At 37.6% G+C, this 26,825-nt stretch overlaps 1 protein-coding gene across 3 annotated transcripts in view; it reads right to left on the bottom strand.

The window, feature by feature from the left end:
- The window catches only part of cacna1ea (calcium channel, voltage-dependent, R type, alpha 1E subunit a), a 103,325-nt gene that overhangs the window by 30,756 nt on the left and 45,744 nt on the right, over positions 1-26,825 (bottom strand). For all 3 annotated transcript variants that reach the window (XM_081606410.1, XM_081606409.1, XM_081606411.1), the window contains exons 5-12: positions 22,807-22,913; positions 22,562-22,701; positions 5,027-5,130; positions 3,534-3,692; positions 2,560-2,750; positions 1,565-1,668; positions 1,078-1,193; positions 798-851 (exon numbers count right to left, since the gene is read on the bottom strand). In XM_081606410.1, the coding sequence (XP_081462536.1) occupies positions 798-851; positions 1,078-1,193; positions 1,565-1,668; positions 2,560-2,750; positions 3,534-3,692; positions 5,027-5,130; positions 22,562-22,701; positions 22,807-22,913 (975 nt within the window). The remainder of the gene's footprint in view (positions 1-797; positions 852-1,077; positions 1,194-1,564; positions 1,669-2,559; positions 2,751-3,533; positions 3,693-5,026; positions 5,131-22,561; positions 22,702-22,806; positions 22,914-26,825) is intronic.

The raw sequence follows: 26,825 nt of genomic DNA, 5'->3' as shown, positions 1-26,825 counted from the left end.
CAGGATTTATGTCATTCTATCTTTGGAACTGAATGGATTTTGTCCTTGCAAAAGATTACAAAAAACGTGGTTATTTAAAGACGAGTATTGTTGTTATTTTTTAGAACACTTCAATTTGTCCGTAGTAGTTAAAAATAAAGTTTCCATCGGGATCAACTATGCCTGTGCTGGGAGTCTAAATTTGCATCAATCTTGTATTGCAGTGCACAAATTGGCAATTAAAAACATCAGATTATGCACATGTGTGACATTTTGTTGTAAGACATTTGCAAAGAAGCAAAAAGATCCTGTAATTTGTTCAATAATGTGTCTTTTTAAATGGAATAGTTGTTGATGCTTCCTGCTCTGAGTCTTTGTGCTTAGACACAACACATCAGGTACAAAAAGAAATATCATGTGCACAGCTGAAAACAAGTTTGAAGGTTGTAAAAGTCATTAGTTGATCCACTTTGTCAGATGAAAAAATAAATATATTTTGAGTGACGCCTCTTAGTTTCATCAAGCTGTTTTCAGAGATGACTGAAAGTATGGATGGTTGATGGAAATGGAATGACAAGCCAGCATTTATGATCAAATTATTCACTCCAGCTGCAAATCTCACTTGATTTTTCAATCTGCACAACAGAAAGGAATCGCCTAACTCTCCCCCTAAATCTTAAGCTATACTTTGATTACCAAGAATGCAAACCAGCCTATAATTAACAACTGAAGCATGAGCAGCCATTTAAATTAAGTCTTGTTGGGATATAACTGAAAGTGCATCTCAAGATTTATTGTGCGCATCCCTGCTAACTCACCATCAAGTGCAGAAGGTCCTGGATTCCTGTTCTCTTCTGCAAGCATAACTTCCTCTGGACAGAAAATAAAATATTGAATCAGATGTGAGAATCTTGTCTGACAGAGACAGCAGCCTCACATCATTTCTAAACGCATCTCCAGCTCGGATGCAGCAAAACAAAAAGTTGGCATGCCGCACAAAATAGTCTGCAGAGGACAGGATTAATCATAAAAAAAATATTTATTAATGTTCCCATCATTGTTGAGAAGAAGCATTTACGTAACTTGGACTACACTCACCAGCTCGGTCAATCCAAGCGCGGTAGCCGTTCAGCTCTCTTTCAATCTGCTGCTGGCGTCTCAGCTTCATGAAAGCCCTGCGATTTTCCACTCTCTCCCTCTCTTTGGCAAATTCTCTGAAATAACCAAACCAAATCACAAAACAATGATTGTCGAGGGTAAGAAACCTTTGCAGTCTTGAAACAAATAAACCCTCTGTTGTTGTTTTGTTCTGTACAATAAGCCCCTCTTACTGCTTAACAAAATGCAGGACAGGAAGAAAGTTAAAGGAGGCGATAAAAGCAAAAGGATTGTCTATTGCCCTTTAAATTTTTCTTTAAAAATGTAATTTTAAAATCTAAAAGTTGTTATGTTTTCTCCAAACTGGGTGGTTCTGTCTTGCGGTCTGCCATTCTTGCTACTGATTAAGGAATAAGCACAACAGAAGTCATAGAAGTGAAGGCACTCATTTAATTTCTCTTATTTATTGGTGTGAAGCGGGATCTACCCAGAGAGGACTCCCAGCACCAGGTTCAGGACGAAGAAGGAGCCGATGATGATGAGGGGGATGAAGTACAGCCAGTTCCAGGTGGGACCCAAGGCATCATTGGTCTGAAATATCAAAATAAGATCAAAACTCCATCAAGTACAAAACAATCTCAAAGGTACGTAGCTAGTAGCTATTGAACAGGCATCTTAGGTGATGGCAGGGAGATGTGCACAGACATTTTTCTTTCCCTCCTGTTGTCCTCATTTTCTGTGTATAGGGAAAACACATTCAAATCTCGGTCATTTTGACCTGAGGACAACAGGAGGGTTAAGAACTTCCGAGTGCAAAACCTGAAAACAAATAGGTTTCAACTAAACCGTTTTCCTGCTCTTCTTTTTAATTGATTTTTATATGAAAATGTGTAGAATAATAAATGCCCCAACTGCGTCCAAGCTGTCACCTTGCACATTATAGATAAATTACATTTAAAAGTATATTTAAAATGGCAGTTCTCACAAAAAATAAGTGTGAACCACTGAGGTTTAGTTTAGCAACTTCCTAAAATTCTCCACATTTTAGGACATTTTTAAAACAAAGAAAAATTCTCTTGAATTCTCTCGTGGTAAATTTACGACCTTATTACCTTCCTCTGAAGAGAACAGACACTCTCTACTGCAGATATACAAAACTATTAGAGCTAGTAATTTTGAATATCTCTGTATATTTATGAATATTCAAACGCAGAAGGAGACGAGTGCCGAACCAGTACAAAGCAATAAAAATCAAGTAAACTTTTTTTCTATTTAGGTAATTTGTAAGCAGTTCATTCTGAAACAGTCGTAAAATCTGTTAGCAAACCAATTATTAGAGACTGATAAAGATGCAGGGTCCATCCACACGGTAAAGCCTTTACTTCCCTGTGAGTCGGATTTCATGGATCCACCTCGTAAGAATCCTCAAAGAATTTGAAGCTGACCAGAACAGCATCATGAGAGGCAGACATGTGACCTTACATTGTAGAGCACAGTGGTCCATCCCTCCATGGTGATGCACTGGAAGACAGTGAGGACTGCAAACAGGATGTTGTCAAACTGGGTGATGCCGTCATTAGGTCCAATCCAGGTCTCAGAGCAGGCGTACTTGGCCGGACACTGACGCACGCCGCACGGGAAGTCGTACTCAGATGAGTCCACCGTCTCGTTTTCTGAACAGAAAGGACAGAGTCAGATGCTGAAGAGTTATCTTCCTGTGCCGTAAATGATGCCCTGCAGTAGACTGACAACTTTTGTAAAGAAAATAAAAACGTTTCACATCTCACAGCCTTTAAACTACAGCACGTTATACGAAAGGGGCTTTACGTTACAAGCACGGATATCCAGTGTCTGACAATTCAGTAACAGAAAATATTCACTTCAGTCTATTTTTTTTTGTTTGTTCCATAGCTGTCCATTCAGTTCAAGTGAAATTGGGGGCAGCTTGGAGGTTAATAGCAGCTATGAACTGAACAATAACTCATTATGCTGCGCTGCGTTGTTCGTTTTGTTTGTAAAAGCCATTTTGGCTCGGTGGAGTCTCCAGGTGCAGCCTTACACGCTATGTGTACTTCTGCTTTTCTGGTTCTGACATCACGGTAGAGAAGCTGCCTATCGATTTGCTCCAACCTGCACAGCCAGAGATGCTTGAATAATAACACAAAAAACAGCTACAGACGGAGCTCAGGTCTTCTTTTAAGATCTGAAACTAGGCTTGAAGATCGAAACAGTTCAGCACTTTTATCTCTTTATGCATAATACAAAACTTTTTAAATTTCCTTCCAATATATTATTTATTTCATCCTAACAGCCAGGCTGTGTCATACCCTTGTCTATCTGAGAAAACCAGATACAGCTTATTGACACAATCATCTCCTGCCATCTTTGCAGCACCGTGGAGAATCCACACACCATATCTGTTCAATATCAAATAAACCAGCATGTGTCCAGTATACCCAGTATTCCTGGCTGTGGTGTGCAGGTCTTGTGCAGTTTTCCGCTGTAAAACTCCAGGCCGATGATTGCGAACATGAGGATGGCAAAGAACAGCAGCAGACCAATCTGCAGAAGAGGCACCATGGCCTTCATTATGGACTTCAGGACAATCTGCAGACCTGGAGATAAAAGCGAACATTAACCGGCTGAGTCAAAGCTGCAACCTATGAGCAGATGTCGAAACAAAAGATTAGATGGGAAATCTTTGGTTTGCTCTAAGAGGAGAATGTTAATTTGAAATGTAGATTTGAAAATTGTGTTGCCCTGCCACAGACTGGCGACCTGTCCAGGGTGACCCCTCCTCTCGCCCGGAACGTTAGCTGGAGATAGGCACCAGCAACCCTCCCGACCCCACTTTGGGACAAGGGTATAAAGAAAATGGATGGATGGATTTTAAAATAAAAACTAATATTTTATGATTGTATGAAGTGTTTTTGTACACGGGTAGTTCTTTTATTAATCCTATTCATTAGTACTATGTTAGCTTTCAAACAATTTATTCATTCATTGACTGTATTAAAATAAAAGTCTGTTCAACATTTAGTTTTCAGTAAAATCATCTTACTATGTTTATACGGACTGCTGCTGCAAAGAATTCAAGAAACAGAAGATAAGGGCACTTTACAAACAGACAAAATATAGTGAACAAAGCTCACTATGTTGTTTTTGGTCAAAATATTGACCAAAAACAACAGTTGACTTGTTTGACCTGTAGCCCTGCGACAGACTGGCGACCTGTCCAGGGTGACCCCGCCTCTCGCCCGGAACGTTAGCTGGAGATAGGCACCAGCAACCCTCCCGACCCCACTGAGTGGGTGTACAGAAAATGGATGGATGGATGGATGGATGCTTGACCTGTATTCTGATATCTCTACATCAAACGAAGTGCAAGCAGCTGGCTTAAATTACATCTGTGTGTAATTTATGGAAATAGCAGAGCAAACCAAACAGGTCAGGAATAAAGTTGTGGAAAAGTTTGAAATATAATTATGTTACAAAACTAAATCTGCAGTTTTAAACATCTGTTCAATCCATCATCTAAAAGTGGAAATCCTTTCAGAAAACTGGAAAAACTGCCAAGACATCTCCTTCACTTAGCCTGACATAAAGGGCTGGGAGATCTGGCTAATACACAAAACACTGCACACCACCTGAAATACACCATCCACACAGTGAAGCATGGTAGTGGCAGCGGCATGTTGTGGGGATGCAGGCGTAGGGAAGCTAAATGGTAAATTTCCCATAATTTATGTTTTTAGTTTATGTATGAAAATGTGACTTAAATATGTCAAAAGCAAACTGCCCCAACAAAAACTGAAACAAAACAACTTTGTATGAGGATATATATTTTTTAGTCTACAATAATTTTTTTGTTAGAAAAGTTGATGTATTCAACACAATAAATTAAAAAGAAAAAATATTGACCAAATACTGAAAAATACACGACACTCACTCGGTATGCCTGAGACCAGTTTGAGGGGTCGCAGTACTCTCACAGCCCTCAGCGTCCTCAGATCCACTGAGATGTTCATATGAGCCCCCGCTGCAGCCAGGATCCTAAAAAAACACACACACACACACACACACACACGCACGCACACGCACACACACACACACACACACACACACACACACACACACACACACACACACACACACACACACACACACACACACACACACACACACACACACGCACACACACACACACAAGCAGAAGACAGACACACAACAGGATTGTCACATGAATACTACAATTTTTATGCTTTATAAGCTGTGGGGAGCTACAGACTCGCACGTAAACACACATATTGTTGGAGGACGGCTGCAGTGCTTAGATATCGGAGGAGATGATGTGAGGTTCTGCAGCGAAGCCAAGACCGCAGAAAACAAACGTTTTTTGTTTTTTTTTGGGGGGAAGTGAATGGAGGAGGGGATTTTTGCCTGTGTTCTTGTGTGTGGGAGGATGGCTGTGACAACTGCTGTTTAGGAGCTGAACAAAGAATAGCTTCATCATGGGTGGGCATGATACCCCTAAGCTGGAGAGGCACCATGTTTCTGGACAAACACAAATATAGGATTTTTTTTTTTTATCTGCCATGCAAACCGAAAGTCCATCCAAAGTTATATTTTTGCTTTGTTGATCCTGTGTTGTCTGTCGTGCTCTTCAGATGCACCTCTGTGGTCTTTAGCTCTCAGAGTGATGGGTAAAGAAAACATTGTCTGGTGATCTGAGCCCCTGCTCCCTCATTAGTCTGCCCTCCTGTCTGTTTTCGCCAAATTCTCTGATGTTGCTTTTCATCCCTTAACCTCCCTCTGGTTATCTCTCCCTTTCTTCACTTTGTTTTTGTCAAACCCCTTACCAATTATACCTTCTCTGTGACTTTTTTCGCCATTACTTTTTTTCCATTTTGCACTTGAGCTTACATACAGACTGATAAACAAAGATAAATGGAGAAAGAACGTTATGGAATCAAGTAGAAGAGCATTGAAGCCAAGGATTCTCCAAACTGAGCTTCTTAAAAACCTAAAACTTAAAGCAAAGCTTGCATTTGAAATTAGAGGTGGTGTTTTCCTGAATAATGCTGGGCAATGATTTGAATCTTACAACTAAATTAGGAATCACAGGTCTCATTATCCCTGTGAAATATATTGCACATTTATCACTATTTCAATATCGCTGTAAATAATATCAATCTTGCAAAAAAAAAAAAAAAACCTGCTAGAACTGCAATAACAATGTGCTAAGTAACAATGCTAATATTTGGTTATCACAAGTTAAAGCATTGTCTCGACATATGGTATTGGATATGGTGTGTCTCCCTAATATCATTTGATACAAATCAGTTCGCTGACTAAGCGAAAGCGCTAAAATGCCTACACCACAAACTGTTTGGCATTTTCAGAGAAGATGTGTCATGTTTTTCATGAGAACAATATAGAAACTCAGCTTTACTGCTAGACCCAGAAATGCATTTTAATTACACATGGGACTGGATAAAGGGAAATAAACAAGCGAAACGAAGCAGGAAAATCCAGGAAGCAGACATTTTCTTACTTTTCTTGCCAAGTTTCATTTAGGAAATTAACTTTTTCAAATTCCACTTGCCGAGTTTGAACTTGGCACTACATGCCATTCTCAAACTGAGAAAGTAGCTTGTTTTGGTCCTGTGTGGGAGTCAAAGGTCAAATGTTAGCTCAATAGTTATAGCAGAGCAACATTAAGACACTGATGCAGATGAGCGGATCTTACCTGGGTAAATGCAGTCATAATAGTACAATTGTCCTATTTGCATTCACCTCGGTATCCAAGCTACATTGTAAACAGGCTGGTAATTGAAGATAACTGATCAATAGATTGTACAAAATGATTATTATCCAGGATTTATGTACACAACAGTGCTTAAGTGCCCTCTTTATGCACACTAATTTTCTCTACAGAGATTTCACATTTAATGATATAACAAAGCACCACAAAAATAATTACATTTCTAGGAAACGGCAGTGAGAATTAGTCTCATCTTTAGTTCTAGCAGACTAAGAACGTCATCTGTTTTAATTAGAAGAATTAAAGGGGAAGGAGAGAAGAACGAGAGAAGATGAGAAAAAGATTAAAATAGCTCCTCGTCGTTGATGCACGCGCAGAAATAGAAACATCTTCACGAGTTTCACACCTGCGGTCTCTCTCTCCCTCATCTTTTCGTCACATCAAATTGTTCAGCTTTTGCCTTTGTTTGTTTTACTCAAAGAGTTTGTTCTGCTGCCACGTAAAAACTCTGGCATTTAATTTTTCACTTGTTTTACTGTTTTATTTAAACATCATCACCATGTATTTCTGCTGAATCACACACAGGTTGACTCTTTTCACATAATAGGCCACTTCTAAAAACAACTCCAGTGGATTATTTAGAGGGTCATCAAATCATTTCTGCCGGGAAAACTATTTGGATTTTTTTTTATTTGGAAACCATAAAAACACAAATTGCTTCCTTCCACTTCACAAATAACCTTACTTTGTGTTACTCTAGCATGTAATACAATAACGTAAGTGGTTGCATTGTGTCAAAGTGTCAAAAAGTAAAATATGTATATAATTTTTTTTTTCTTTTAAACTTTTAAACAAATGACAGCATTGTTTTGAGGTAGTTTCCATGATGAGTAATACATGCTTTTTTGGGTGTCAAAAAGAATTAGTAGACAACAATTAGAATTACTTTTCAAAATAAAACACAGAGTTAAACTTGAATGAAACTTAACTAGGCTTTGTGCCTAAAATGAGACTTAAACAGCAAACTAATAGAAGCTTAAACTTTATATCTTAGCAGCATAAACAATTAAATCAAAGCACCAGAACACAGACGGATAAACTATCTGGGTCTCTATTTTTCCCTCTTTAAGCTGCTGTGTTGAATTTCTGTGTAAGACTTTAAAAGAGCCTCTGAGAAAACAGAACACAAACTTGACAGATTTTCTGAAAAAAATTGCGTATCATCTCCAGGAGGAGTCGAGGATACATAAATACAAGCTGAAACACTCTGCAAAGGGCTGTTCTCTCACTTGTTACGACGGCAAATATGAAACCCTCGGCCCGTCTGGACCTTGGCACCTCCTCTCTGTCGGAGACGGGGAAGGTGAAGGTTGGCCACCGAATCTGGCAGATTTTAATCTGCCGGGGGAAGCACGACACATGGCTGATTTGGCACAAGTAACTAGTTTGGACGACCATTTATTTCCTCCCTGTCGTCTTCCCTCTGCCTCGTAAAAAGATGTTCATTTATTATTTTACAGTAGCTTTGTTTGGTCAATCAACATGAAACATCTGATAATATCAAACGCTATTTTGCTTGTATTCAACATCCTGATGTCACAGTCCAAGCATGAAGGGTACCACAGATAAATAATAGACAGTGTCATGAGCTAGTAATTCAACACACCAGCAAAATGCAATTACATTTTCCTCTTAAGGTGCATATAAACAATATAGAGCATTACTGAGCTCTGCTAAAGGAAGGTCAGACAAAAGAATTTGATGTCAGGCTGAAAAGGCCAGTGAAGACACCATAGAGGCATCTAAAATGTCACGCAGCAAGGAGGGATAATGTCACTTAACAGGAACCTAATGAGAACACTGTTTCAGGTGAGCATGAAGGCTCCGATAGACGAATAAACCAGTCAAATTAGTCTATGATGTTGCTGTAGTTTCTCTTTTATGCATTTTGAGTTTTCCGGCATATTTCAGCGTAACAGATATCAACTTCTCTCCTAAATGATTTCTTGTGAGTAAATATCCTCTTTCAGAAATATTTTGCTCAAACAGCTTTTTGCTTTTAAACACTGAAGTCTTGTAAACTCAAACATGCTGTCTTTTAAAACACTTTGTAGAGTTGTTTTTATTTTAAGGATGTTTTTATGTCAGGTAAAAATGTCATAATTTACTCCTACTTTCTTGTCAAATAAAGTGTTGTCTCAAGTCTCTTTACGGCACTACACTTTTTCACACCTTAAACTGAACCGATTATTTGTGTTTTGGTGGAAAACAGTAGAATCTCATTTCTTAATGTTATCACAAATCTCTATAAAGTTAAAAAGAGAGTTAATTATCTTATTTCCTGGTAAAATGTGATACTCCTTTCAGAAATCATCAGATATTCAGCCAATACATACTTTTACATAAAGTACAGATGTTGATATGAAGTCTGCTAAAAAATGTCTGAAATAATTTTTTATTCAGAATCAGCTTTATTGGGCACGTTGTATAAGTGTGAACAGACATTATTTTTAAGCAAATTCAAAACAGGAAACAGGAAAAATCAAGTAGAAAAGATATAGATCAGAATAGTGCAATTAAACATTTTTATTTGACATTTGAGTAGCTGACTAGTCTGGCTATGAGATGTTTTTGTGTTAATGAAAGAGGCAAATTATGGGAAGAAATAATATCTGTCTCTGGTTTTTGCAAAAGCGGTAAAAGTCTTAACAGTTTGCATGTTTCTATCTGCTGTTTGAGTGAAAGGGAGAACAACGGCAAACAAAGGAATCTGCACAAATTTCCTCCCTCTGCAGGACATGTTGTTCAAATATTGAACGCATTTGAACCTACATATATTTGGTGTAATATGCTTTATGAATGCAGTGAACAAAAAGCCACTATCGGGTTACAACAAACAGAGATCGCACCATTTATGAATGGTGCGAATAAAATAAAATCGGATTAGAAACTCTTATCCCTTATTTGAAAGAACAAAATGTGGACAGGAGTATAAAGCGCTGATAATTTAGGATAACTGGTGAATAATGAGTGTCAAATGCCTGGGAGTTTTCTTAACGTACAGAAGTATGTGAAAGAGTTAGAGTTGAGATCCACTTCTGAGGGTTGGACCGACTGACCAGGTAGTGGTCACTTTAATTGATCTCATATTCGACATCTCCAACAGGTTTTTCACAAGTTAATTTAGTCACTTGTATTCAGAGGGAGCTGTCAAACAGATGATGCACTACTCTGAGGTGTCAGCCATGATAAGTGAGTACTGATGATAAACGCTGCTGACAAATCTGACAAATCTGACAAATCTGCCGTGACAGCCGTCAGAGCCCGATACTAACAACGTTGTGACTTATGCTCCATGTCACCGTCCAGCCACACAACATTTATTAATAGGAGCACACCTGATCATTGGAACACATTTATCCTTTCATCTTACGTTGTTAGTACTGCAAGTATCTCTCGGTAATAAACAAAAGCATGTTTTGGAAACAAATATAATTTCACTAATAAACAGTAGAAATCTTAACAGGGCTTTCAGTTCCTTTACGAGCGGCTAAACTTTTACCATATTATGTTATTTAGAAGCATTTCTTCAGAAAGATTAAGAGTATCTTGGAACAACTGTGAGAGCAAAAAGAGCACAGAAAGAGGGCTGATGTTGCACTACAGCTTTAACCCAAAACATAATAATGTAAAACAAATAATAATTACTGGTACAAAATGAAGTCATATGACTTTGTACAAACTTGTTTCTCAGAGAAAAAAATAAGTGATTTGGGTAAGAAAATTACCCAAAAAATTATTATTATAATTTTTTTTAAGAATAAACAAAAGTGGATGGGAAAATTAAATGTTATGCATATTGCACAACTGTTCTCTTCTAGTTTACTTTTATTTTAGGAAACCAATACACTAAAACCTAAACAATGCATCCAACAGAATCAGCTTCTTACACAAAAGCATATTGGGAACAAGAACACTGAAAACTAAAATGGACACAAACAGGATAAACTGGGCATTCATTTTGGATTACGCTGCCGTACTGAATTTGTGTTGATGCTAACCTATTTTTGTTTGCTAAATGTACTTCTTCAGAGCAACTAAAGGACATTAATGATCAAATATGTCATATGTAGTGCATCTTTTTAGGCCAAGTCACGAATTATGAGTCCACACCAATTGGTTATGTCAAACCAAGTACCGTAATGAGACATAAAGAAAGGTTAAAAGAAAAGAAAGCACAAGATGTCTGAACATCTTGTGTCGGTCTTAAAATACAAAACAGCTTCATCTGTTAAAACTGCTCAATAGTACTTTATTTACTACAAACAATCCAAAGGGTGATAAGATTTGACACCTTTAATGTTGTTCCTCAAATCACACATTCAGCCTGAGGTTAATTATTCATGCAATATTTAGCAACATAAATTTTTGTTTCCTCCACCAAACAAAGAATCGAACCAAAGAATGCAAAAAATAAAAATAAATAAATAAATAAATAAATAAATAAATAAATAAATAAATAAATAAATAAATAAATAAATAAATCCCATCTTGTCCCTTGCTGGAAAAATTCAGGTGTACTTGAAGTTATTAGTAATTTATATTTATATTTTGGCTGCTGTCAGTCAGCTGTACTATATATGACATGATACCTTTAGAAAGTGAAATTGTGCTGTAAAAGGAGACATTCATTGTATTTATTTGCACCTGATAATAAAAGATGAAGTAAAACCACTGCAAAAGGCTTCATCAGCACCATGTTCTTTATTAGGTATTTACTGGTATATTTTCCAGTATACCAGTAAAATGTCATAACATGTTAAGGAACTAGTGTCATGGTTTGTTGGGGTTTGTATTTATTCTGTCATCTAGTTAAGTTTTCATTTGTCATTTTCTGATTTAGCTTGGTTAATCTTTCTGTCTATGAGTTTCTCTTCTTGGTTTGGAGTCGATCTCATGTTTTGTTCTGTTGATGTTTTGTTACTCTATTCGGCTCTCAACGCACCAAACAGAACAGTAATTCAGTTCTAAGAACATCTGTCCATCAGGACTCCTGCCTCTGTCTGGTTATTCTTTTTCTTCACACTAAGTAAAGGCCAAGAAAAGAGACATCTTGTCATTTAGGCAGTAGATTAAATGTTTGTTGTTCTATTGCAGGTTTAAATATTTTTAGAGAACATATTTATTGTTGAGTCAAGCAATAATAGTGCAAGCATCCGAGTATATGTTGCGTGTGTGTGTGTGTGTGTGTGTGTGTGTGTGTGTGTGTGTGTGTGTGGGTGTGTGTGTGTGTGTGTGTGTGTGTGTGTGTGTGTGTGTGTGTGTGTGTGTGTTGCTGATTGTCTTGACAGAATAAGGAACTGTGTGGAGGAACCTCCTACAGCACTGCTCTGGTCGATTTAGTTAATATAAGCTTCTCTGCCTCCCACAGTGTACTCTGTCCTTTTTTAACTCCCCCTGATCCGTCGTTTATTCTCTCCCGCTCTCCATTTGTGCACACAAATCTACATTGATATTCAGCGTGTTGCATACAATCAGATCATGCTGTGCATTAAAACAACAGGCGTAGATTTGAGCATGTTCTCCATAAACTGGTTATCAGCCGAGTGTCAGAGCCACCTGTTTGTGTTACGAGAACAGCTGTGACTTATCAAAAACAATAAACAGTGATACTTCCAAATGTAAACAACATGCTTTTTGTTATTATTATCCGTACTTAGAATCAAAATATGTAAAACTATTGGTGACTGCACTTATTGTGTGTTTTAGCAGAACAAATGTACAACGCAATGTAACCAGTGTACTGAGCTTGCCTTTGCACAATGGGTACATTATGGGTTTTTCTAAGATCTGTTGCCTGCAGCAGTCTTTTACTTCTTAAATCATCTTATGTATCATTTTCACAATAAATCCTGAAAAATATTGTCATAAAAGTATTATTAAGTATGTTTTTTTTTTAATCTGCTTTCTAGTACAGAGCCTTGACAGAGCTGCAATGGCCCTGAGGTACAAAACATCGAAATCAGGAAAAAAATAATAATTTGCCAGATTAAACACGAAGGTCAACAACACTGGATTTATAAAACCTGATAATAAACATTAAATCAGAAATCTCAAATCAACACAGTTATGAAAATGGCTCATCCTAATAGGCTTACCGTTCAAAGCAGGAAGCCTCAGTTGTTTTACAAAAGTTACCTTGAATGATAATACTATAAAATCTGTTGTTTGCTTTAGGTTTTCCAACATTTTCTGCTTTCACCCTTGACTGAGCAGAACACTGAAACCGTTTCAAACTACCTGCAACCTTCAGAGCATCTCTCTCCAATGCTTCGACTCAACTACTTATTCATACAATATACACTCCCAAAAACACTCAAGCATCTTTTCCTTTAAGCAGATGCAAAAAGTGACATCAGACTTAGGCTGTTATGATAATTTTATCAATCAAGAGCATTAATCGTTTCTTTAAAGTGACTTTTGCTGAATAGCTCAAGTAATAAAACTGCTGCCACTTCCAAAAAGATGCAACTATATGTAAAAACAAAAACGCAGTAGAATAAAGGGGGGTTACAGTCCATCATGGGTCCTCGCAGGGGCAAACAGACACAAGCAATGCAAAGATTTACAGCTCGGGATACTTTAGAGAGACCAGTGAACTTGACATGTATGTTTTTAGAGAGAGAGGGAGCACAGTTCCGCATGTGGAAAACATGCAAACACAATGCACAAATGACCTCCTTTAGCTGCATGGCAACAGAGTTAGCTACACCAACATGGAGACCTTAACTGCAATCTAATTGACACAATTGCACATTTAGTCTTCGAGCTCTCTCAATTGGACATATGAAAAAGATTCTGGATTAAATTAGAAGCTCCATGCTGGAAATGAGCAAGTTCACATCAATACTGAAGAAGCCATTTTACAGAGAAAGGGTGGAATATGTTCAGACATGCATGTTAAGAGAGGTTTAAAGAAGGTATTAGGAAAATATTCTGTATTTTTAATTGAACAAGATCTGAACATATATTTTTAAAACAATATTCTGCCATTTCTAAACCTGTCATGAAGAAACTCATGACAGTTTCTTCATCAACAATCTGTCATGAGTTTCTTCTGGAAGGATCAAAATGCAGACTGGAGCTGGAAGCGTGGATGATGTTAAGTGTTTGATGACAAAAATGAGAAATGTTTTTTTTTACAAAAAAAACCACAGGGAACACAGGGCGCCAGAGTAGAACAAAAACAGGAATCCAGTAGCAAAAACAACAGGGAATAGGGAGATAACGGGATTAGATGGGAGGAACCAGCAAGGAGTGACTGAGAATGAGTTGAATTTATACTGGGGAGGTTGATTACTGAACAAAGAACACATGGCTGACTAGAAACTGGTTGCAGGTGTGAGGCGAGAAAGCAGAAGGCAGGATGAGGAGAGAGAAAGTGACACAGGGGGTGAGGGAGTGGACACAGAAGACTAGGAAATAAATCTAAAGAGTTTCTAGACCTAAAAAATATAATTAAACTAGAGTAAAAAACAAACAAAAACTAAGCACAATAAATACATAAACTACAATCACTAAGGGTAGGATTGAACTAAAGTAAAACACAAATAAGACTGATCTAACAAAAAAAAAAACTAAAAAGAACCTCAAAAATAATTCAGGCTCCTAACATAAACATGAAATTGTATGAGAAAAACTTGTTGTGAATTATTGATGTAACCATGACACTGACCTATTTATGGATGCATCCATCTTTCCATTTTTACTTTTGATCAGCAATTTACTGTAAACATAATTTATTGCCTATATTAAGTCACTGACATTGCATCAGAAATTACAATGTCACACATTATATAACAGTTGCCATAGGAACTTAACAAGGCCTTCATCACTCATTAATGGTGTGAAGAGCGTACAGACAACCTGTTTCGACTCCATCTCCGTCTCTAAACTCTGTTATTTCACTGAGTCGCGGTTGAAACGCAGCAACAATAAATTGGTTCTAGGGAATATTGTGTTGCCCCTGAATTTTGCTCATTACATGTTTCACCTCAGTCGATTCAGACTGAATACTAATAAACTTCACACATTAATTCAATTCCCACAAAGGTACTGTTCATCTCAGATTGAATTTGCAGACAAATTGAAAAGTCATAATTGAGAAATATCCATCACCTTCCCTCAGAGCTGGTTACTTTTGCTAGCAAAAGGAATTTAAATTGACAAGAGTCCTAGCAAGCAGTAGGGCCACTTTGATCTCGGCGTATCACCTCATCTTTTCTAATCAGCCTGCATAAAAGGTCCTCTAAACACTCTTTGTATCACAGGATGTCTTTTTACAACGGCTACAAGTGGTGAGAGACAGACGAAGGGAGAAGCGGAGGTTCAGGGACGCAGAGGAGCGGATTTTCATCAGTATGATAATTTTTCAGTGTCTGGATTTAAGATCACAGTTAAAATGCATCACTTAACCAGAAGATCTCAATCTGATTAAATAAATTTGAACATGCTTTTTACTCATGGTGGTCATATAAACCCCTAAAATATAGTAGTACCTCTACAAAAGTACGCTCTAAAAAGTGCATTTTAGTTCAAGTTATGGACTTATTTACATTAATCTCACTTAATTCTTTTGGTTGAGTGATGACAACTCACTTTTTTGTGTTGAATTAACTTGAAAGTTACACATTTTTAACTTTTTACTTTGACTTTTCTTGAAACGATTAAGTTCAACTGTGTTTGTATCCTACGTCTGACATCATGAAGCAAGCTTCAGAGGCTGCCTGAGCCAAAAAGAAAACTTTAAAAGAAGAGATCCTTTATTAGTCCTTTATGAGTAAAACTGACTTAAATTTGTCAAGTTAAATCAATTTAATAAATTACATTGGATAAACTTAATTTTCTTTTTTCAGTGTGCTGCATGCTTAAGTGGAATGATGCAGTTTCAAATTAAAACAAATTAAAAATGAAAATGAAATGTGTACATATGTATTAAATCTCCCCGACCTTGCTTCAGATTGTTTATTGTAGTCCTGTCTAGACTTTAACTAGGCCACTTTAGCATTAAAATGTTTTGATCTAATTAGTTCTCATGTAGCTCAAGATGCTTTTTTAGTCTTCCTCAAACACTCATAAGGGTTTTCGTCCAGGTTTGACTAATTTTCAGTTCATTCAACTTCCCATCAAGTCTGACCAGCTTCCTTGTAGCTACTTAAGAAAAGAATCCACAAAGCATGAAACTTTCACCGCACAGCTGGATTTATGCTGAGAACAGGTTGCATGCTGATCTACTTACCTTTAAAGTCAGTCTGTTACACTAGATTGTATCTAGTGGTATCAGAGGCTATTTGTAAAAAATGTTAGAAACTGTCTATAGTTTTCTTTCCACTTCCATTGTGCACTGCTTTTACTGCTCTGACATAAAATCCCAATTAATTACCCTGATGTTTATAATTTTTTTATTAATGTGGACATGTTGAAGAGAAATGCATACCGTTGCAATGCATAGCCTACATTCAACTTTGCTTAACTTGTGATAAAGAGATATGACAGAAAACAACAGCCCTCGAACTATTCTTCTATTGGTTTGATTTAGATAAACACAGCACACAAGCTGCAGGTACATTTTCTCCAGGCAAATCATCAGAAAAAACAAATCTGCCCTGATCCAAACTAATTGCAGAGATGTTAACCAGAGATGCAGGAGAACTGGAGCCTGTGACAGCCTGACCTGAGGCTGGGTCCTCAGCCACCACAGCAGCAGCTCGAAGGGACAGATCCACTCCTGCTGTGTCTGATCTCATCAATCCATCAGACAGCAGATGGGAAAAAAGACCGGAGAGGGTGCATCTGTCTGAATGTCTCTGTGTGTGTGTGCGTGTGTGTGTGTGTGTGTGTGTGTATGTGAGAGGCTGATTTGGTTACTACTAACAGGTGCATGAATGCCAAACAGACATAAGGTGTAGCTGGCTATAAGAGAGTGGTAGCACATTTGGTTTGTTCACATGACTCAGACGAATATATACGAAACACTAAATACAGCATCTTCACGTTCAGTTTTTTTTTTTTGTCAGGTCCAACACATCAAAAGATATCAAAAGATGTTGTAATCGCTCTGAAGAGAAAGGATGGAAAATAATGTAAATCACATGTCAGACTCAAGGCCCGTGGGCCAAATCTGGCCAGTCGTAGCTTTTTATGTGGCCCTCTAGATTCCAGAATAAACACCAAGTGTGCGTAAATAATTTGCTATAAATTTGATCTGTTTACTCCCAAATTACATCAATCAGTCTCTCCAGTTTGTTGAGAATTATAGTAGAAATTCACACAAAATCAACAAATCCGATTTTTGTCAAAAACTCTCTTACTTGTACTAAAGAGCTGCTTCAACCTTAACTGATGTCAGATTGTCATAAATTATCTACATAGCGAGTAACAGAATAGTCGCAGTTACCGTCATAAATAGCAAATATTGCAAATATTTCTAAATTAGTGCCACAAACACTTTGATTTTTATTGCAAACCCCCCCAAAAAGAATTGAGAAATCCTGCAGGGACTGAAAAGATGTTCAATATTATTATTTAATTTTAAGAACTGAATGAGATTTTATCACGTTTGTGAACAGATTTTCTCAATACATTCTGGCACAACCGGCCCTCGGTTCAAAACGGGAATGGGTTTGACACCCCTGATGTAAAAGTTTAAACCGAATTTGAAGTGGCAGCAAGAAAATATGCAGCTTTAAAAATACGTGATTGATATACTTTTATCTTTACGTTTATAGTGCAAAATTTCAGTTTGCTGCTATATTGTGTATTGTGGGGTGTAATTTGCCCAGTTTTACAATAATATATTTTCTCAGTTGTAGACTTTTCCTTGCTTTATGATCATAATATATTAGTGGGCTGTGGATCCTTTGGTTTAATGAAAACATGAAAAGACAATGAAGAACCACAGAAAGTAGGGAAAATATGGACAATTATAAGAAATAATTTGATTACTGCAAGAAACTCTGAAAGAAAACTATATTATGGCTCTGATATAATGTTATTATGTCCTGCTGACTAGTGCTGCAGATGCTGTGATTGATATGAAGCTCCTTGTGTTGACTTTGGCTTCCGGTCTGCAATGTAAAACTGTAACTACAGAATAAAGCCTGATGACAGCAGCACTGAACTTATCACAAAGCAGAATGAGTTTTGATTAATACAAAACATCTAAAAGGTCTACAGATAAAGCCTCTGTTACTTAATGGGACATAAATCCAAACTAACAAAGAATAAACCCAACATGTGACTGGAGTGTTATTTTACAGTTTTAAATAAGCTTCTTTAAGTTATAAAGATCAAAAGCCAGAGATTCTATTGACAGGGCAACATCTCTTTTTAAATGCAACATTCTTCTATGTCTGGTTTCTGCTCAAATACATTTGAAATAAACAAAATTTAGAGGTGAGAATATCTATTAGTCTTGCACTCCAGAAATCTTATGTTTATGGAAAAGTGTCAAGAAGAAAAGCACTGAAATATAGTCAAAATAATTCATACTGAGGAAGAAGCAAATATGTGGAAGAAGATGCTCTGGTTAGATGAGATCTTGTAGGTTATGCAAAGTGTTTCATGTATTGGTAATCTAACACCACATGTTGTCCAATTGATCCCTTTTGTGAATAACAGTAGTGTAGTGGCAGCATCATGCTGTGGAGAGGCTTTTATTCTGCAGAGGCAGAAAATAAAGGCTCTGATCTAACCCTAACCCATTCACTATGCTACTAAAATTACAAATAATTAAATCATCAAACAAAAGCATACAAGAAAATATGTTTAGTACAAGACGAGCCATGAATTGCAGCAAACTACTATGAACGGTGTCTCGTTTTCCCTCATTAAAATGTTGTCAACAGCCAGAGCAAGTGGCAGAAACACAAGTCTTGGCTTCGTTGGTCTCATCAACTCCCTTTGCACCAACTGTTTGCCCGAGTGTCTGGCACTTTACGGTGACACAAAGCCTCAGTGGGCGTTGCCCTGCGTCTAATGTTGCCAGTCTAATGGAGGGCTTGCCAGCGAGTGAAACTGCCAGGGTGCCAATTAAGACACACGCACTGAGGCGTCCTTCTCATTTCCTCCTACTACATCCTTTCCTTTTGTTTCTTTTTTCACAACAATTGCCATCATAACACGCTGCTCTTGAGCCAGTTTCTCTCCTGCTCTGCTTCATCACCTGCTTGATTCTTTTTTCCGACTCCGCCTCACAGCTTGACTCTTTAGCGGGGGTAAAAGGCCGGTGACCTGAGGAAACCCGTCATCCCGCTACGGTCCTTGGCTACACGAAAACAGCCTTTGAGGAAGTGCCATCTGGTTTTTCACATCTCCCTCCCACTCGCTCTCTAAGGCCATCTTGAAACACTGAGGAAGCTTGCTGAGGTAATCACGGCCTCCAGCGTTGACACAGTAAGCAAACGCTTCCCATAATTACACACGTTCGCTTATGATGTGGAGTGAGTTAGGGGTATTCACCAAGGAAAGGTTTGCAGGCTTTTGTAATCTGAGCTAACAGTTGAGTAAAGCCTCTGCAGGCAAAGATTTCAACACAACTGTTAAATTAGGCTTCCCGCTTGTGTGAATAAAAAGCTTTAAAGGATTTCCAGATGAGCACCTGGAGCGTTGTTGTATTGCATTAGATTTTAATAAACAGAAAGGCCAATGGATTTTAAAGTGGCAGTTCTGAGTGAGTTTTGTAATTATTTGCAACAGAACAGGAGAAACAAGTGAGGAGAGTAACCTGAATCCACCAGTATTAAGTTATTACTCACAAATTATGGCTACACAAAAACACTGACACCTAACCAGTTACATTTTTTACCTATAAAAATCCACAGAATATGTCTCAATTTTTTATTTTGTAATTTTTATTGCTGCATTCATAACACTTTTTTTGAGTGTCAAGGTGGTACAGTCTGGACAAGTGGATTTTTTTCATGAAAACAAAAAAACGAAACACGAGAAAAAAAAATCATGCTTTCTCAAACAATCACAACTTATGGAAATATACAGCAGCTAATTAATCCAGGATCAATAGTTTTGGATGGCTAGAGGCATTGGGAGGATCTGCATGTCTATGTGGAAAATAAACCAAAAGAGCAAAATTTCAACCCATGAACTGCTTGCAGAAACAACTTTTTCCAATGTGAGGCCTAATTCAGCTCACAGTAACTATTTTTATATACGTCTCATAGCTGCAATAAATCCCAGATGATCTCAGCAGAAATACACATTATGCATTAAAAAAAAATCCCCAAAAATCTAAATCAGAAATGTATTTTGTAAAATATAAAACTGAATATTGGAAAACTGAATCTATAATAATAATAATAATAATAATAATAATAATAATAATAATAATAATAATAATAATAATAATAATAATAATAATAAATCAGATTTCAGCATTAGGAGCAAGACTTTTTAAACTTGATTGCATTGTTTTATAATCAAGACAAATAAACACGCCAAAGTGAAATTCTTCCATGTTGAGAGCAGTTCATTTGATGTGTGGGAGGCTGGTCAAGGTTTCCCCATTACTAAGTGATCAACAGCTCTGATCATGTATCTAATACTATCAACGCTTCTCATCTAATCTAACAAGTCACCCTCTAATAAAATTACAATCCTTGAATGATGGCCTATAGGTGAGGTAATGTTTCCATGTGCGTCAATGTTGAATGAAGCGTGGGAGAAAGAAAGAGATGGACCGTCTGCATTCATCTATCCTTACTGAGGCCAAAATGATAATTTAGAGAGCAATCTATCAGGAGCTCACTTCATCATGCTGAATATTATTAAGAAGAAACCTGGAAGGCTGTGTTATTCAGATCAAGCACGTCTACTGCCTAATTCAAAATTGGTTGTTAAAATTCAGATCATGAACGGATGAGAGAGGAGCAGACACGTTCGGGAGCTCATTGTTTTTGAGATCATGTCTTTCGTTGCGACTTCAATTAACAAAAAGAAAAAAAAAAAAAAAAAAGAAATTAGGGAAACTGAAAAGTGACCACTGGATGATCTTTCAAGGAACCACAAAATACAACCCCATTCCCAGTCCTCAAATGCAAATAAATAAAGAATGAATGGAAAAGTTGTTTCTCTTCCTCTTCCTGGTTCTCATTCAGGCAGGTGATATTAGAAATGCATTAGCATGCACCTGTTTTTTAATTAGGTTGCTAATTTAGTCTGGGGTTGACTGTCCTCATCAGCATGTGTGACATCAGCATCAGCTGATCTACAGGAACCCTGAGCCATCGTTCTCTCGTCGTTTTTCTAAACTCCTAATATCCCTTCTCTACCCAGCAGTGAGAGGAGCATCATTAAGAAGGCCTGGCTCGACTCTTCAATAATTAAAGAGCCAAAATCATGTAGAATTCACTAAGAAACTTTTCTGCCTTCTGTTGTACTTATGAGCCGTGAACTGATTAATATTTCATCTGTGCATGTGTACGGCAGCGTGTACGTGAGAAAAAGAGAGACATGTGTCAAGGTTAATTTGTTCTCTCATCGAGCGAGTCCTCTCGCAGTCAAACACATTCCCACTTTCTGCTCCACTGGTGACACACATAGCGCTCCTAACAAAGTGAGAGATGTAAAATGTCCTGTAAGAGAGCAGCCTGTTAAAGGTAAGCACTTGTAGCTGGACTACTGAACTCTGCTAAGAGAGAATTAAACCATAACAGATCACAGCTGTCTTTAAAAGGGCATTTTGGAGTTCTTAATAAAAACATATTTTACTTGGAACAAGAAACAGGCAACAGGGCAGAATAATCTAACAATGAACAACAAAAACCCAGGAGCTTAAATACAGAGGCAGGTGTGGAAATTCACAAACTAACCAATCAGAGGAAATGTGGTACAGTTGTGACAAAGAGACAGCGGGAAACCTGAGGGAGGAGATGAATTAACACAGAGGGAGTTCAAGTCAGACTCCAAGACTCCAAGAACAAAGTAAAAGGTCTGACAATAATCTAAGAGAATTAAGTTCAAATGTACAAGGAACAGACTAGAAGAATAGACTAAGAAACTAAATGCAAATAAATGAACTAGTACGGTAAAACATAGCAAAAGTAAATAAACACTAAGAAAACTACCCAAACACCAAGACAAAAGAAAGCAAAAACCCAAATATCATGACAAACCAAGTCTGTTTCTCAGTTACACACAAATAAATAATCCTCATTGTGTTGTTTGTCTTTAATCATCTATTGTTTTATGTGAGTCTTGCTCCCCGTCATGGTGCTGCCACACTGATGAAATTTTTATGAAAGTCACCTTCTTTGTACTCGTACCGTTGTTTCAGTGAAGCACTCACTGCACTGCTTTTGGCCCTAATCTTAACTAAACAAACCTTCCACAGAGTTTACTGACAGAATAAAATTTAATGACTTCAGCTCCGTGAGAGCATCTAAAAATTGGATGAATGCAACAAAGTTTGCTTAAAAATATGACTGAAGTGGATTAAAATGTTTCAGATCAACAAATACATGCAGGAAACCTAGGAGTATGTAAGTTGATGCTAAACCTTACAACGACAGGCAGTTAAAGAAAAGTCAAAGAATGAGTTGTTGTATTCGTTCATAACATCTCAGAGCAATTATTCAGTTCGGTTCAAAATGCTAATCCCATCTCATCGACCACACATTTGTGCGAGCATGATGATGATGGACTCACCCGCTGAGAACGACAATAAAATCCATGACGTTCCACCCGTTCCTGAGGTAGGACCCTTTATGAAACACAAAGCCCAGAGCGATGATCTTTATCCCAGCCTCAAAACAGAACATTCCTATGAAGTAGGGCTCCGTCTTCTCCTGTTGGTGTGAAACAAAGTCGGACAAGCATAAAGGACTCAAATACAAAAGCAGAACAATTGAGATTTCTGTCTGTGTTTTAGTTTTCATGTCTGAGTGTCTCACCAGTCTCTTGGACATGGGGGTTTTGTCCTCACCAGGGAGGTGCTGCTCCAGGGCCAAGACGATGCAGTTGGCAATGATGGTAGCGAGGATCATGTACTCGAAAGGAGTAAAAGACTGAAGTTAAGGAGCTCAGCATTGTGGATGATGACAAAATTCAATTATGGTAAAGTAACACACAGACCGACAAAAACAACAGAAATAGAGGTGATTATTTATTTTTTTAGTTACCAATGCGTATCTAAAAGAGGAGGGATTTTAAACTACAGTCCAAGAGAGCCGATATCTTTCGACTTATCCCTGGTCTAACTCAGCCGAATCTATTGGCTGAATTAACACCAATAAAGTTCTGCAGACACACCTAAACGTTGGGAGTTTGACACCAATGATGTAGAGCGTGCTCCCTTCTTCAACTGTAGTTTGCACTCAATTAACAAAAAGATAATTTTGCAATATAAAACCAACACTATAAAGTAATCAAACATAATCAACCTGCTGATTTACACATTTTGGGGCTGAGAGGAGGCAATAATAAACAGCCTGTGCCTTATCTGGGATCAGCTGTAGCGCAAAAAGATGCAGAAATAGACAAAAAAAAGAAGTAGTTATTAAAGAGAGATGAGAGAGAGGCCCTGAGATATGATTGTATAAACAGGGTCAGTCCTACTATAAACGGCACATTGCATCTATTATGAGAGCTGTGCGGGTTGTTGGTTAAAATCTGACTGTTCTTTATCTAATGCTTTGTGTGGGTACTTTCCTCTCACCTGGTTACGTGCAGAAGGCAGCTTAAAGAAAGAAGAACAGAGCAGAGAGAAGAATGCACCAAGAGGAAGTGATAAACAAGAGAAGTAAGCTGATCACCGAAGGAGAAGATTATGTTATACAGAGAGAGTAAGATGCTTGTGAAACAGCGCGGTGAGGAGGAGGCGAGTGGAGCTGGACAGATCGATGTTGTGTTGGCAGTTTTATCCAGCAGGGTCACTCAGGAACAAATGAGTGATGAGAAGTTAAATAAAAAGAGCAAACAAAATACTCCTACAAGCCTATAGGGGCCACGAGATAAAACAGGGTTGCACTTCAGATTGGCTGCTGGGAGAACAAAACAGCAGTAAACAACAGAAACAAGAAAATAAGTGTGAAAAGAGTCCCAGTGACCTGCTGCTGTATGAATTCTCACTTGAAAGGTATTTTTGATTCTTTGGCTACAGATGTTCATTTTAAGAAGCCTTTAAAATTTGATATTCGCTCTTTTCAACAAAATAAGGAAGGGGAAAGGAAAGTGAGGAAATGAAGATGGAAAGACAGGGGAGGAGGGTATCCAAGCAACAGCATCCTCTTCCAGCCACTGAAAGTCAGCGTTACAAAACTGTTACTGGGCAGCTGAAGCGGGTCTGTGGAGGTATCTCATGTGCTGACACACTGAAGCTAGACTTTGACACCATGCATCGGACTAAATATCAGCAAAGAATTGGTGAGAAATAAATGACAGGCACTACTAACCATGACTGAAAAAACAAATTACTCTTTCCAAGGTAGAACAGTTAAAGGATTTCAATTACACCCCTTATTTTTTATTTATTTCTTTGTTGTTGCTTATTTTGGCTTAATCCAAATGAGCAATGCAGAGGTGTTTTTTTTTATTATTGTGAAGGAAATAAAGAATAAGTAGACAAGTTGTCAAAGAGGAGAATATTTATAACCAATTTTTGGGGGAGGAAGTCGGCTGACTGTGCTTGAACTTTAAGGCTGGGAAGTAAAGACACTATCAAGGCACAGCTTAGATCTGCACAAAAATACCAACAGTGCTGCTTTCCTGCTAATTTTTATGACTTAAAAAACAGGATTTGTCTCATCAGCAACGTGTCCATCTACAAGAAAGAACGTACTGTGTTTTTGTTTTTGACCGTTTCCATACCACTACACCTCCATACCACGAGACGGCATGATACTTCAGCTTTTTTGTTGAATTTTTACACATTAATACAAGCTAAATGCTATTCTACTTCCACAGAAAATTATTGAAACAAATAACTACTACAGTATTAACATACAAAAAGTAGTCCACGAAGTTCAAAGACAAACTGAACTGATATGCCTGAACAAGAATCGTCAACCTGTTCTAAACATTCATGATCTAATGATGTTATGACGCCCACCTCTACAGGAAATGTGATGGATGCTGCGCCACTTTCCACTCGGTTTGCAAGATAACTTTATCATTATGCTCTGGACATGAGAAATAAAATGTATTGCAATCATTTGTTTTTGTGTATAAAATGCCAGAAATTGTGGTGGAAATCACTTAAAGTTTTATTGTATTAATATAATGACATCAGAGGTCTACTTTTGATGTTTATATTTTTATATTTTGGATCAAATCTGCATATACATTTCTTACTCTCATCAAACAAAATGATTATTAACTCAAGAATACATTTATATTATCAGATTGGACTTCATAACTTATCAGACATTTTTTCAATCTTTTTTGAGAAATTCTACACGTTGTGGTTTTGTGGTTTTTCTTTGCCTTTTCTCCAGGTCCTGGGGGGAAATGTCTGACTTATTTTTGGTTGGCTATTCTTAGTGCTCCTATCTGACTTGCTTCCTATCTTCCCTGCATTTTCAGTTACTATGGGAAGCTTCCAGTTTCACCCTCAACAATTTCACTGCTTGTCCATCTGGAAAGTCTTTCCTAATAAAGCCTTGTAATGCTGAGGATAATTTAAGTATTTACTGAAAACACTTTGTTGGTTCTTTACATAGAAAGTAGACAAGTCATTAACCTAATTATTATCCACTTAATGTTTTATCATAGTATAACATGTACAATTTTCCGTTACATACAGAAGTGACTTACTCGTGACACCAGATAGAAATGCAGCTGATGCTTTCATTTATCTTGTCCAATTTTTTTACTCTCACTACTCCTTGAAAAGAACAACAAAACTTTACTCCCAGTTACAAACTTAACAAGTGTCTCATCAGCCCTTCTTGCTGCTCCAGATGTCAGCTGACGTGCAATATTTGTCGTGATTCGTCTACCAGCTTCAGGAGCGAGGCGTCTCGTGAGCTTTCTGAGTCACAATGACGCTGGCGCTCTGCCTCGACTCCTCAAACATGCGTGTAAAAATAGATGCAGAGACCGGAGTGTGATGCCCCGTGCATCTGTGAAAATGCTCAAACACAGATTGGATCCAAACCCCAGTGATTATTGTTGTTACGCCGAGGTGAAATTCAAAATGAAGCAAAGGCATCTGAGCCTGGCTTATTGGAAATCCGTAAATAATCTGAGCCATGTGTCGGGAGTATGAGCTGGATAAATTCTTCTGAATAAATATATACAGAAGAAAAGCATTGTAATCTGAATTCCTAGGGAAATTGTTCTAAAAAAAAAAAAAAGAGCAAAGCTTAAATTTGAATTGAAATGGTTAAACACTTGTGGAATAAATATAATAATAACATTAAAATGTCAGACTCGGCAGAAGAGCTGTGATAAAGCTTTGTCTACATCCTGGTTGTCACAAAAGTACAGTGAGATCAGTTAATAATTTAAAGTAGTTTAAAAATATTTCTATCAGAGGAAGGAACGTTTGTTTTCTTGCAATGGAGAGCTTGTTGAAAATCTTTCCACAACACAATCAGATCAGCATTTGGGCTGCTTATGCTGGTTGTGGGACTGTCTTTTCTCCCTTTGCAGTAGCTTTCTGGTCTCCATCAGTTTTAAGGAAGATTATACTATATCATTATTTTCCAAACAAGGAAAACACAATTTACTTGAACTGGATGTTTTGAAACATGAGAATTTAGAGAAAATTACTTGCTACTGCCCCCAGCAGACAACCAGTCATAAATGCACTAGAGTTGCAGAAGCGTTTTATTTGTGTTAATAGTTCTGCAATGTTCACCGGAGTTACAGTCAAACTAGCACTTGTTAGGTGAGCTGGTTTAAAGACCGCAGCTCATAGGAACGACGGTAACAACAGGGAGCTTAAGACAACCAAGGGGAGATTTTGATG

The sequence above is a fragment of the Poecilia reticulata genome, chromosome 4 (genome assembly GCF_904066995.2).
Source record: "Poecilia reticulata chromosome 4, P_reticulata-male-v2, whole genome shotgun sequence".
NCBI classification, from domain to species: Eukaryota; Metazoa; Chordata; class Actinopteri; order Cyprinodontiformes; family Poeciliidae; genus Poecilia; species Poecilia reticulata.
Note: the sequence above shows the minus strand (reverse complement) of the source record. Positions and strands in the feature narration are given on the sequence as shown.